Source organism: Lithobates pipiens, unplaced genomic scaffold, assembly GCF_037356315.1.
Source record: "Lithobates pipiens isolate NorthernLeopardFrog02 unplaced genomic scaffold, aLitPip1_a1.2 Scaffold_19, whole genome shotgun sequence".
Taxonomy (NCBI): domain Eukaryota; kingdom Metazoa; phylum Chordata; class Amphibia; order Anura; family Ranidae; genus Lithobates; species Lithobates pipiens.
In genome coordinates this window covers 536,702,718-536,716,216 of record NW_027507764.1, presented here as the reverse complement: position 1 = coordinate 536,716,216, position 13,499 = coordinate 536,702,718, and the positions used below count along the sequence as shown (strand labels likewise).

The following is a 13,499-nucleotide window of genomic DNA, read 5'->3' as shown; positions in this document are numbered from 1 at the left end:
GCCAAGAGAGTTGTCAGGATTTGCACCGTTCTTTCTGGGATCAGTAGTCCACCAAGTTTCAGTTAGCACAAATATCCTTTTCCATCGCTATTTGGTTGCTACACCAAAGGGGACTGAAGACCCCTGCCAGCAAATGGCTATTATTGAACTGTTTGACAAGGATTGCGCAGTAGAGAAAGCAATGTGATCTCAAGTAGTGTGCTGGAGGAGTGCGGAGCTCTAGAGACTGTCAATATAGATTCAGCTCTCTATGTTCAAACAAGCAAGATTCATTATTTGGGCGTCCCATGTCCGTTTTCCCAATCCAAGTTTAATCCCCTAATAAAAACAACAAAAACAAGCTAAAGGACTATTCATTGACTGGCAAAGTGTGTCTGAAGTGAATGTGGAACTACTACACACAGCGACCCCACGGGGGCACAGCTATATTAGGGGGTGTTGGCAGTCATTCATTTTGCCTACCTTAATGCACTGCAAATTAACACGCAATATAATGTGTGCTGGTGGACCAAAAACGTTTAAATGGACCCTCTAAAAATTGACTGTATATATTTTTGTTTTTTTTACATAGTTCTTTAAAGTACAATAATTGCAGTACCTACAAGGCTCCAGAATAGTCTTGTTATACAACTAAAGTGTAGAAATCATTTTAAAATTCATTCAAATTGCATATTTGCAATAAGTGGAAAATCTGTGTTTTTGGTGCCATGCATTCTAAATCTCCAACATAAAGCGACTTGGAAGTGAAGACTGGTGATACAGATGGCTAAATAAACACTGCATATTAATATTCAGATTGGTAATGCCCAGGGTAAACTTGGTATTTCTTTGTAACACAGAGACTAACAGACTAGAAGGAAACATATTTATTTAATTAGTAATTTAATTAGTAATCTGCTGCATGTCTACATAGATTTCATTAATAAGAAACAATCAATTGTGTATGTTACAAGGAAGTGCATTAGCCCAATGCCAATGATTACATTTATTTGTTATTGATCTGGGAACGGTTGACTGAAGTATAAGGAGCTGCTATACTATATTTGATCCTTTTTGGTCCCTTTCACATTCATGCATATGAAATCATGCTGAAAACTGTTTGTGTTTATGAGTGTTTTATAGGGTCATTTTTGTGTGTTCTATACATGCATTTTTTTTGTTAATTCATGGGCTTTGTCCGTCGGATCTTGTCCGAAACATGTTGCATACACACGGTCGGCCCATGTTTATAATAAATGTCTTCATAGTAAATAGTATCAGTAAATATTGATATTGTTGATTTATAACACACGGAAAACAATCTTCTGTAAATTTCAGCCAATTTTCATTGTCCTTGATGATCCAACTGATCTATAAAATAGAGAAAACAATACATTTAATCCAATTCTAAGCTATTGAAAAAACAACGAAAATTCAATGAATGAATGAGATTTATTGAGGCCGGGTTCACACTGAATTTGGATGCGGCTCACACCAGGGGTCTGGTGCATCCATGTTCTTCATTTCAGGGACAAACAGGCCTGAATGTTTCCCTGAATTCGGATCTCAAATGGAGCCAAAGATGCACCGGACCTTTGTACAATCCGCTCCGCAGCTGCCCGGAGATGTGTAAACCAGTTCCATTGATCGCCGGTCACACTTTCCTGACATGCGAATTGGATGCGAGGAAAGCTGCATCCAATTCGCATAAGTGTGAACCTAGCCTGAAGAAGATCTTGATGCTTCTGAATTTAGAAAAAATATGTGAAAAGGTATTAAAAAGAAATATATGAGAAAGGAAGCTAAAAGAGTGTTGTTGAGGGGGTGCTTTAGATCCTAGAAACAGAAAGCTAGGCCTGAGGAACCAGTGCTCTGAGGAGGTGCTTGGCCCATAGGGATCAGAAAAGCTGATCTGATACATTTTGTTCTACCATCAACTGGTCTCTCTCTATCTTGCTATGGCTTGCTTTGTTCCAGGACTGGAAGATATAGGCGTCTCTGGATTCCACCTGCTGGTTGACATAGCGCCTACATAGCCAGTCCCTGTCCAGCCTGCCAATCAACTTCACTTTTTAGCTGTGCTCAGACCAACACCTGTTGCTTGAGCAATAGGTTCATTTTTTTTGTCCATGTTTAATTCCTGCGTTTCTGTACTTCTTTTCTCTGATTACAGACATCAGACTAAATCTGACTATACTTGTTCTTTGCCGCCCTGACCTTTTGCTTGGCCCTGTTTATGATGCTGCCTTTTAATTGTGTAGCACACTGTGGTTTGTCCCTGATCAGCTGTCATCTACACCGGCATGTCTTAGCCCTTGTACACATGGTCGGAGATTCCATCGGAATGTGTCCTATCTGACCGTGTCGTCGGATAATCCGACTGTGTGTGGTATGCATCGGACTGATTCCGTCAGAATATCCGTCGGACCCAATTTTCCAACATGTTGGAAATATTTCCCGACCAACTGGGCCGATCAGACATACTCGATCATGTGTAGAGAATTTTGATCGGACCAAGTGCCACGCCTGCTCAGATCAAATTCCTACATCAAAGCTATTGGCTACTAGCCTGAATATAGTCCCATCGTAATGAAATTACGTCATCACGTTCTGAAAGATCGGATTTTTCGCCAACTTTGTCCGACCGTGTGTATGCAACATGTTTCGGACAAGATCCGACGGACAAAGCCCATGTGTGTACAGGGGCTTAAAGCAGAATTCCAGCCGTTTCTATTTTTATTAAAAGTCAGCAGCTACAAAAAGTGTAGATGCTGACTTTTAATAAACACACACTCACCTGTCCTACGATCCAGTGATGTGGCCGCCTAAAGCCTCAGTTCTCTCCCCCACCTCTCCACGGCGCCGGCATCACTAATGTGGACACCCGGCTGTGACAGCTTGCGGCTTCACAGACGGGTGCGCACTGTGCATGTGTGAGATGTGCTGAGCATTCTAAATGGCTGGGCAATTTTCTGGGACCTGTGATGTGTCCCAGAAGATTGCTGGGAGGGAGGGGGAACTGGGTGCTTGTCAAAACTAAGTATCTCCCATCCGAAAAAAAAATGAAATGCCAAATATGGCATGTCAGGGGGTCAGGAGTCCTTCAAGCAGAGCTTCCACTTTTGGGTGGAACTCCGCTTTAAGGCCACATTTGGGTGCATACACCAGTAGAATCCATCAATCCTTGTGGGGTACTCTGTGGAAGATCTGGTGTATATGCTTAGATTGCACCTTAGCCCTTTTAAAGTGGTAGGAAACCTTTACATAAGTCTACTGAAATGACAAGCCTAAGGTCATAAACAATGATGAAGCCATCTCCCCACATACGCTATATACAGGAGACACACACTTTACAACAGAGAGCTGAGTGTAATCTGTACCCTCTATGCAGCCTCATATCGTCAGTTCAGTGAGGCTGTCAATCACCTCTCGTGTGCTGGGGGTGCATCACAATGGCTTGTTTAGTGTTTGAGAATCCTGTGAGAAGTGACGTGTATATTGAGAGGAGAGAGCAGCCAGGATCCATTCGCGGTGTTATGGATTGAGGCAAATACACTTTATATGAGGAAATACCTTGTTTATTTTGCTTTTTAAAGGTTTACAACCACTTTAAAGTATAACTAAAGGCAAATCTTTTTTGTTAGTTTTGGATCGAGTGGAGATGGATTAGAACACCTGTTTGTACTGCTGTCTGTGCCCCATTAAATACATTCTATTTGTCCTGTTTACCATTATCATTAAAAGCAAATGAAAATCCCAAATGTTGGGTTGTCCTCAGTAAAGTAATAGAGAGGAAATCTTCCATTTGGGACACTAGTTCTGGTGACCTGGGGTGCCCCAAGGAATTCCCTTAATTTGTAGAGATTTCCTCTCACTTCCTGTTTGGCTTTGAGACAGGAAGTGAAGGGTAATCTCCCCAATGGGACTAGGGTTGCCACCTCATCCCTTTAAAACCGAACACATATTACACAGTTTCTGTGACTGATTAAGGTGATAATTAAAATTAAAAATCACTTGGTGCCTTATCTCCATGAAATCAGCCCCAGAACCTGTGTAATTAATATGAATTTGGGTTTAAAGGGATGAGGTGGCAACTCTAAATGGGACAAAAAAAATTCTGGTAGGGATTATAACTCTCTTTTGCTCTATCCAAAATGTAAAAAAAAAAAAAAAGAAAAAGTTTTGCCTACAGTTCTATTTTAGGTACACACATCCTCTCCATCAGATAGCACAGAGGGTGCACTATCCAGTTTGTCTTTTATATAAATAGGTCGGCTGTATCTCCCCACCCCCCCTCGGTGAATGATACGTGATAAGAGAAAATACAAATTGCAGTCCAGTTGATAAAACCTCTGTGGTGATCTATAAGCACTAATTACAGAAACAGAGGGCAATGGAAGGTGAAATCTTTTATCAAAGGTGAACAATCCATGCTTTTATTTCAGTTGAGTGATTAGCGAGGACCCAATCTCCAAAACACAAACTTATACTTGGTACATACTACTATTTTTTCTCCATTCAACCCAGCCAGTTGAACGAAAAAAAACCTGACAGCTCTGGTCAGAGCCGCTGTACTAACAATCCAACAAACCAATGTCAGTACAGCAATGTTCCCCTCTTAGCTGTACTGACAAGGGGATAGGCCCCCCCCCCCCACCAGAGTGGAGAGCACTGACCAGCATGCTCACATGACAGAACAGGGTTCCATACACCCCGCCTTAGGTCATCTGACATTTGGCCCATGTGTACAGGGCTTTACTGTATAGATCACTTTCCTCTGTTTGCTTTCATAGTCTTTTCAGAGCACGTACATCCTTAGCTAGTGGCAGCCAGTGCAGTTACACAGTACACTAATAAATAGCAGCGACTAAATGTGCCAAAATTTACTTCAGTCTAAAAGAGCATGGCAGGATCCCATATAAATATAAAACACTCTAATCTGCAAGCTTCAACATCCTGGTAGTATCAGGCTACCATCTCCTACTTTCATTCTTGTTGGCCAACAAGAAGGTGGGAGCATGTAGACTGCCACCACCTGGGCATGCCAAGGCTTGCAGAGAAAAGTGTTTATTGCAGAGAAAAGTGCCCAACACTTGGGGGTACCATCATCTCTTAAAGGTACATACAATCACCTCTAGATGCCTACATTTGATACCCATGTTCACTTTGCATTCACATGTTAGTGATACAACAGGTCTCAGCTGTGTTCATTTTTGTCCTAATGCATATTACTAAAATATTAGAAATTTTAATTATTATATATAAATATATTTAATCTATAACATTTTTGCATTTTATGGTAATGATAGAAATGTAACTCACCAGTGATACAATATGTCTTAAAGACTGCCCATAAACAGATTGGTGGTAATCAGTGTGACCACCAGTGCCAGCAGTTTCTGGAAGGGGCTGTAGACAGCTGATTGTCCATTATTGGGTACTAGAATTGGTGGAGCAGTTGCTTGCGGAGCATTTGCTTGCGGAGCATTTGTTGGTGATAAGGTTTTGGCATCGAATGATCTGGTCTGAGCAAAGACATTGTTCAGTTTAAATTCCAGCTTGTATCCCTTACCTGTAACAGAAAGAAGAAAAGATTATAACAAGTACATTATTTTCCACATAAAAGCCTAATAATAATAATAATAATAATAATAAAAACAGATAAAGACAATGTAAAAGAGGCACAGTATCCATTTTTGTGGAGACTAATTGGTTAATGTCTCACATCTGCTTTCAAACATTTTTGTTAACCACCCTGCTGGAAGTCGGTCACCAGTATGTAAAAATGAAACAACCCTATACATACCTTTTATTCTCCTACACTCTTCAGGCTGGTCTGGTGAGGTCACAGGTCCTTCCTCTTCTTCCTCAACAGTGGGTGGTCCTTCCTTAGTCCAGGAGGACTGTGAGACCAGCCTGCATTATGACCCCCCAGGTGTAGGTCCATGACAGCCTGGGCTTAGAAGAAGTGAATCGTATGACACTGGCAGGACAGCTCAGCATTGAGGGTGAGTTTTGCAGAAAACACTTTTTTTTTTAGATACTAGTTAACTAGTTGCCCTTTAGATGCACACAGAAGCAGAGATATAAAATGTTGCTCGTACCTGGTAGTTTGAGAACAAGGTCGGTGTAGTTGGCCCAGCAGCTGTCAAACAATATGGTAGTGTTGCCCGTCAGTCCATCACTGGCGTAGGTATTATTTGCATATTTCAGTCTTGCTGTTAGTGACAATGAACTGCTGCTCACAGAAACGCAATTTCCCTACAAACAAAAACAGTGCTGAAAGTTAAAGCTCAGCTCAAGGTAGAAATCAAAATTGTCACCTGAATTACCTCTTTTCCTCCACAAAATGTCCTCAGTCTTCCAGGTTGAATGACATTGATATACAAAACATGAGCCACTGCCCCATCTATAACTGGCCTTACAGCAAGGAGCATTGGAGGGCAACAAAATGACAAAAAACAACCAAGGGCAAATCCAAGCTCTACTTACCAACCAGCTTGAGACCAACCAAATGAACCTGTCTAACAGTATGCGTTAAAAACAGGGGTTTAGTCTGCACACATTTGCAAATGCATGCGTAAGCTACAGGCCCCACCAAGTCACCCTGTTACCTGTAGTTCCTATCTCTGACAAATGAGAGACTCCACAATGGAAGCACATGCATTCTGATGGGATAGATGGAGAGCAGATGGGCTGGAGGGAGCCCACCCCTCCTTCAAGGTACAGGGACACACAGAACACCCAGCATATAGCACCATGGCTGCAAAGGTGTCAGTGCATTGCCTGACCCAAACAACAAGCATACAAAATGTGAGCCACTGCCCCCATCTATAACTGGCCTTACAGCGAGGAGCATTGGAGGGCAACAAAGTGACAAAAAAACAAGTAAAAATCCAAGGAAAAATTACACTGAGCCTCATACACACGATCGGATTGTTGGCCAACAAAACCGTGGACTTTTGTCCGAAGTGCCTTGGCCCAAACTTGTCTTGCATATACACAGCAAGGAATTGTTGGCCAACAAATATGAACGTAGTGACCTACTACGTTGTTTTTCAGCTCCTTAGCGCAACCCTTTGGGTTCCTTCTGCTAATTTTGTGTTAGTAGAAGTTTGGTGAGTGTTGATTCGTACTTTTCATTTTGCGTTTTTAATTTCGTGCTTTTCATTTCACACTTGTTAGTTCGTTTCTGAACGGCTGTTCGTCAACCAGCCATGTTGCATAATCGGAAGAGATAACGTATTATTTATTATTGGCCTTGGAGTTATTGCTTTGACATTTTTTTTGGGTTGAATAATGATTTTGTTTGGTATATTTTTGGATGCATATAATGCACTTTTTGGTTAAGATCTAATGACAGTTTGGGAGTAGGCAGTTACATTTAAAAAAATACAATGTAAAATTGACAAGGGACACCAACATAGTTGTAACTACGGGATAATGATGTTGTGAAAACTTGCCCAAATAAAAAAAAAAAACATAATAATATTATTCTTGATATTGCTAGAAAAAAAAGCCTTTGAAAATGTGTTTGCAAATGTGTTTGCAATAACTCCATCAGTATCACCAGCAAAGCAGCTTCATTATTATCCCATTAACCACTTAACAACCGCCCATAGCCGATTAACGGCTTCAGGGCGGTTGTTTAATTAATGGCCTCCCAGAATTCTGCTCTCGCGCGCCCCCTGGGGCGCGCACACGATAGCATCCGTGACTGCCGGGTCCAGTGGACCTGGCGCATCACGGATCACGGTAAACAGCCGCTCGTCACTTGTAAACAAACCAGCGTCATGTTATGACGCCGGTTCCTCCCTCCCCTCTCTGTACCGATCTGTACAGCGGAGGGGAAAGAGATCGGTGTCAGCAGCGCTGTGGGCTGCATCTGCAGTGCCCACATCTCTGCTCACCGAAATTTAAACCCTCAATTCCCTGCCATTACTCTGCAATACCCTGCCATTACTCTGCAGTACCCTGCCATTACTCGGCAGTACCCCCCAATACTCGGCAATACCTGCCAATACTCGGCAATACCTGCCAATACCCCGCAATACCCGCCAATACCCCGCAATACCCCCCAATACCCTGCAATACCCCCCAATACTCTGCAATACCCCCCAATACTCTGCAATACCCCCCCAATACTCTGCAATACCCGCCAATACTCTCCAATACCCGGTAATACCCCGCCAATACCTTGCCATACCCAGCCATACTTGGAGATACCCTGCAATACCCAGCCATACTCGGAGATACCCAGCCATACTCAGTGATACCCTACAATACCCAGCCATAGACACCCCCCACCTCTCACCGCCCTCCGGTGCTTCTACCAACTCGCCAATACGATCAAAGCCAGAATCTTTTTTTTTCCGGCTTCCCAGCCTAGAGGTGAGATGTGGGGTCTTATTGACCCCCAGATTTCACTGTAAAGAGGACTTGTCATCCCATATTCCTATTACAAGGGATGTTTACATTCCTTGTAATAGGAATAAAAGTGATAAAAAATTTATTTTTGGGGAAAAAAATGTCAAACTAAAATAAATAAAGTAAAATGAACAATAAAAAAAATAATAATAATTTAAGCGCCCCTGTCCCCATGTGCTAGCATGCAGAAGCGAACGCATACGTAAGCCCCGCCCACATATGAAAACGGTGTTCAAACCACACATGTGAGGTATCGCCATGAACATTAGAGCGAGAGCAATAATTCTAGCCCTAGACCTCCTCTGTAACTCAAAACATGTAACCAGTAAAAAATTTAAAGCGTCGCCTATGGGGATTTTTAAGTAGCGACGTTTGACGCCATTCCACGGGCATGTGCAATTTTGAAGAGTGACATGTTAGGTATCTATTTACTCAGCATAACTTCATCTTTCACTTTATGCAAAAATTGGGCTAACTTTACTGTTTTTTTTTTTTTAAAGCACAAAACTGTTTCTTCCCCCCCAAAAAATGAAAAATTGCTGCGTAAATACCGTGTGAGATAAAAATTTGCAACGACCACCATTGTATTCTCCAGGGTCTTTGCTAAAAAAAAATATAGAATGTTTTGGGGTTCTATGTAATTTTCTAGCAAATAAATGATGATTTTTACATGTAGGAGAGAAATGTCAGAATTGTCCTGGGTGCTCCAGAACGCCTGATGGCGCTCCCTGCATGTTGGGCCTCTGTATGTGGCCACGCTGTGTACAAATCTCACACATGTGGTATCGCCATACTCTGGAGTAATAGCAGAATGTGTTTTGGGGTGTAATTTGTGGTATGCATATGCTGTGTGTGAGAAATAAACTGATAATATGACAATTTTGTGGGAAAAAAAAAGGAAAAAAAAATCTTGATATTGCAAAGAATTGTGGGAAAAAAAGACAACTTCAAAAAATTCATCATGCCTCTTACTAAATACCTTGGAATGTCTTCTTTCCAAAAAGGGGTCATTTGGGGGGTATTTGTACTTTTCTGGCATGTTAGGGTCTCAAGAAATGAGATAGGCCGTCAGTACTTCAGGTGTGATCAATTTTCAGATATTGGCACCATAGCTTGTGGACTCTATAACTTTCACAAAGACCAAATAATATCCACCAATTTGTACTTATTTTTACCAAAGATATGTAGTAGTATAAATTTTGGCCAAAATTTATTAAGAAAAATTACTAATCTGCTAAATTTTATAACAGAAACTAAGAAAAATTCATTTTTTCACAGAATTTTCGGTATTTTTTCTTTTATAGCACAAAAAATAAAAAACTGAGAGGTGATTAAATACCACCAAAAGAAAGCTCTATTTGTGTGAAAAAAAGGACAAAAATGTCATATAGGTCCAGTGTTGCATGACTGAGTAATTGTCATTTAAAATGTGAGAGCACCAAAAGCTGAAAATTGGTCTGGTTATTAACCACTTCAGCCCCGGACCAATTAACAGCCTAAGGACCAGAAGACTTTTTACAATTTCGCACTGCACTGCTTTAACTGGTAATTGCGCGGTCATGCAATGTTGTACCCAAACAAAATTTGCGTCCTTTTCTTCCCACAAATAGAGCTTTCTTTTGATGGTATTTGATTGCCTCTGCGATTTTTATTTTTTGTGATATAAATGGAAAAAGACCGAAATTTTTTAGAAAAAATGATATTTTCTACTTTTTGTTATAAGAAAAATCGAATAAACTCAATTTTAGTCATACATTTAGGGCAAAATGTATTCAGCCACATGTCTTTAGTAAAAAAAAATGTCAGTAAGTGTATATTTATTGGTTTGCGCAAAAGTTATAGCGTCTACAAACTAGAGTACATTTTCTGGAATTTACACAGCTTTTAATTTACGACTGCCTATCTCATTTCTTGAGGTGCTAAAATGGCAGGGCAGTACAAACCCCCCCCCCCCCAAATGACCCCATTTTGGAAAGTAGACACCCCAAGGAAGTTGTGGAGAGGCATGTTGAGCCCATTGAATATTTTTTTTTTTGTCCCAAGTGATTGAATAATGACACAAAAAAAAAAGTTTACAAAAAGTTGTCACTAAATGATATATTGCTCACACATGCCATAGTTATATGTGGAATTGCACCCCAAAATATATTCTGCTGCTTCTCCCGAGTACGGGGATACCACATATGGGGGACTTTTTGGGAGCCTAGCCACAAACGGGACCCCGAAAACCAAGCACTGCCTTCCGGATTTAAATATAAAATGCTACCAAAAAAAACTGTTAGTGATCGCAGGGATCAGGCCTGACTCTGCGATCGCTGCAGTTATGTGTTTAGTGTTTTGGAAGTGACAGTGATCGATCGATACTGCACTTGGGTGGGCTGGGCAGAGGGGCAAAACGCAGATGCCAGCAGGTATCTGGGCTGATCCCGCTAACAATGCATTTTTTTGGAACCCTAAACTGCTGGGGATGCTAGTATAGATCTGATCAGATCAGATATTAATCTGTTCAGATTCTATACCACTACGGGAGGTTTATGCTTTGCGCGTGGGTGTTAGTGATACTGGCACTAACCTAGCGCTGCCTGGGGCGACGCAGACCCTGACCCTAAAACCTAATTGATATCACCCGCCGGGTGATCAGAGGGTTAAACCTTTATTGGGTAATAAATGGTGGGTGCCCTGATGCTATAAAAAGCAAACTAACCAGAGTCACCCGTAACACTTATACGGTGATCACTGGTGAAAGGGTTAACTAGGGGCAATCAGGGGGTTCAAATTCTTATTAGGTAGTATATGGGGGTCCCTGGCGCTATATAAAAACCTGACGGGGAACCTAAATAACTAACTGGCTAACCAGCGTCACCAGTGACACTTATACTGTGATCGCTGGTGAAAGGGTTAACTAGGGGCAATCAGGGGGTTAAAACCATTATTGGGTAGTATATGGGGGTACCTAGCGCTATAAAAACCTGGCGGTGAACCTAAAAAAATAACTAGCTACCTAGCGACACTAGCGACACTAATGCAGCGATCAGAAAAATGATCGCTTAGTGACACTGGCAAAAGGGGGTGAAAGGGTTAACTAGGGGCAATCAGGGGGTTAAAACCATTATTGGGTAGTATATCGGGGTACCTAGCGATATATAAACCTGACGGTGAACCTAAAAAAATAACTAGCTACCTAGCGACACTAGCGACACTAATGCAGCGATCAGAAAAATGATCGCTTAGTGACACTGGCAAAAGGGGGTGAAAGGGTTAACTCTAGGGGCAATCAGGGGGTTAAACCTTTATTGGGGGTGGTAGGGGGCTACTCTGGACCTAACACTAACTGCCCTGACAGTTTTTACTTTTACAACTGACACTGAATGCAGTGATCAGTAAATAAATGATCACTGCAATCAGTGACACTGTGACTGGGGCGGGGGGGATCGGGGGGGGGGGGTTTGTGTGCCTGTGTGTGCCTACATGTCAGTGTAGTGTTGGTGCACACTTACTTTCTGTCTTCTCCTCGTAGTCCGGTCAAAAAGACCGCCCCGAGGAGAATGACATCACTTCCTCCCTGCCTGTGTATACAATACACAGTGGGAGGAAGCTTCTCATTCGCCAGGAGCGATCGAGAGGGGATGGCCAGAAACCAACGGCCATCCCCTCATCCCGGATCGCTCCTGAAGTGAAATGGACCGCCGTATCCAGCGGGAGGGGGTCCGATCGGACCCCCCACCCGCTGGAAGGTAAGCACGTACATGTACGTGCTTGTGCCTGTACATGCCATTGTAATGACGTACAATGGCAATATGGCGGTCCTTAAGTGGTTAAGGGTGTTTAAGTGCCCAGTGGTCAAGTGGTTAAAGAAGAAGAGAATTGTGCGCTGCATTTTGAGATTTCATTATGTGCGACGTCACGAATGTTAATTCTTCATTACGAACGCTAGTTTACAATACCGACCGCTTCTGGCTCATCCTTTTTTTCCGAGCATGTGTGTTTGTAATTTGGACTTTTGTCCGACGGACTTGTGTACACATGCTTGGAAAATCCAACAACACACATTTGTCCACGAAAAATTTAAAATCCTGCCATCCAACATTTATCCACGGAAAATCCAACAACAATTGTCTGATGGAGCGTACACACGGTCTGATTTTCCACCAACAGCTTGTCATCACACATTTCCCATCTGAAAATCGGTTCGTGTGTACAAGGCTTTAGAGTACAGGCTGTCAGGCTCCACCTCCTGAGCACAGTGCCTTGAACTCACAGTGTATTGATGCAGAGAGTGGTGCTGATGTCATCACTATCGCACTGTCCTCTGCATTATCCAGGATTGCCCACCATCAATGCAGGCTGAAGAGGAAAAGGACCCCTCCCATTTCATAGCCAGTTAGAAGAATCTAGAAGATAACTAAGGCAGCATAGTGACTAAGTGGTCAGCACTTCTATGTAGCAGCACTAGGGTTGTTGGTTCAAGGCACACCCTGCCTGGAGTTTGCATGTTCTCCCAGTGCCAGCATGACATGCTGGAAGCTTACTTGGTTCCTGTCGAAATTGGCCCTAGTATATGTATGTATGAATGTGGAGTTAGGGACCTTAGATTGTAAGCTCCCTGAGGGCAGGGACTGATGTGCATTTACAATATATGTAAAGTGCTCGGAAAATTTACGGCACTATATAAGTATCTGTAATAAGTGAAGAAGGCATAAAAATTCTTTTTTATGAATGAGCTTCTGATAACAGTCACAGTTTGTTACAAAAGAGCTTGAAAGAGAACTTACATTAGAGTCTACGGCCATTATAGATGGTTGTTGTGACAGCACCTGTCCTTGCAATCCAGCCACAGGTTCACGGATTACTTTCAGCGAGGATACTGTAGCCAGATAGTTTCCAGTGGATGATGATGACTGGTTCCTGCTCTCAACAGGCTGCCCCGCCACCTAAAAAGCACAACATTTCTTTGTCACTGTGTATTCCGGTACATCGCTGCCCTGTGTATATTCATCTTGGCTTTACCTTTATAGACATTTAATGTTGTGACATATTTTAACTGTAAATTAGATTTTTCCGCTACTCTAAACTTTCTAATGAAGTTCTAGTCT

General features: G+C 42.1%; 1 protein-coding gene across 1 annotated transcript in view; it reads right to left on the bottom strand.

Moving 5' to 3' along the window:
- Positions 1-865: 865 nt before the first annotated feature.
- The window catches only part of PKHD1L1 (PKHD1 like 1), a 309,471-nt gene continuing 296,837 nt past the window's right edge, over positions 866-13,499 (bottom strand). Inside the window, exons 76-79 of the mRNA XM_077493225.1 lie at positions 13,179-13,337; positions 6,084-6,240; positions 5,302-5,551; positions 866-1,350 (exon numbers count right to left, since the gene is read on the bottom strand). Coding sequence (XP_077349351.1) covers positions 5,319-5,551; positions 6,084-6,240; positions 13,179-13,337 — 549 coding nt within the window. The 3' untranslated portion in view covers positions 866-1,350; positions 5,302-5,318. The remainder of the gene's footprint in view (positions 1,351-5,301; positions 5,552-6,083; positions 6,241-13,178; positions 13,338-13,499) is intronic.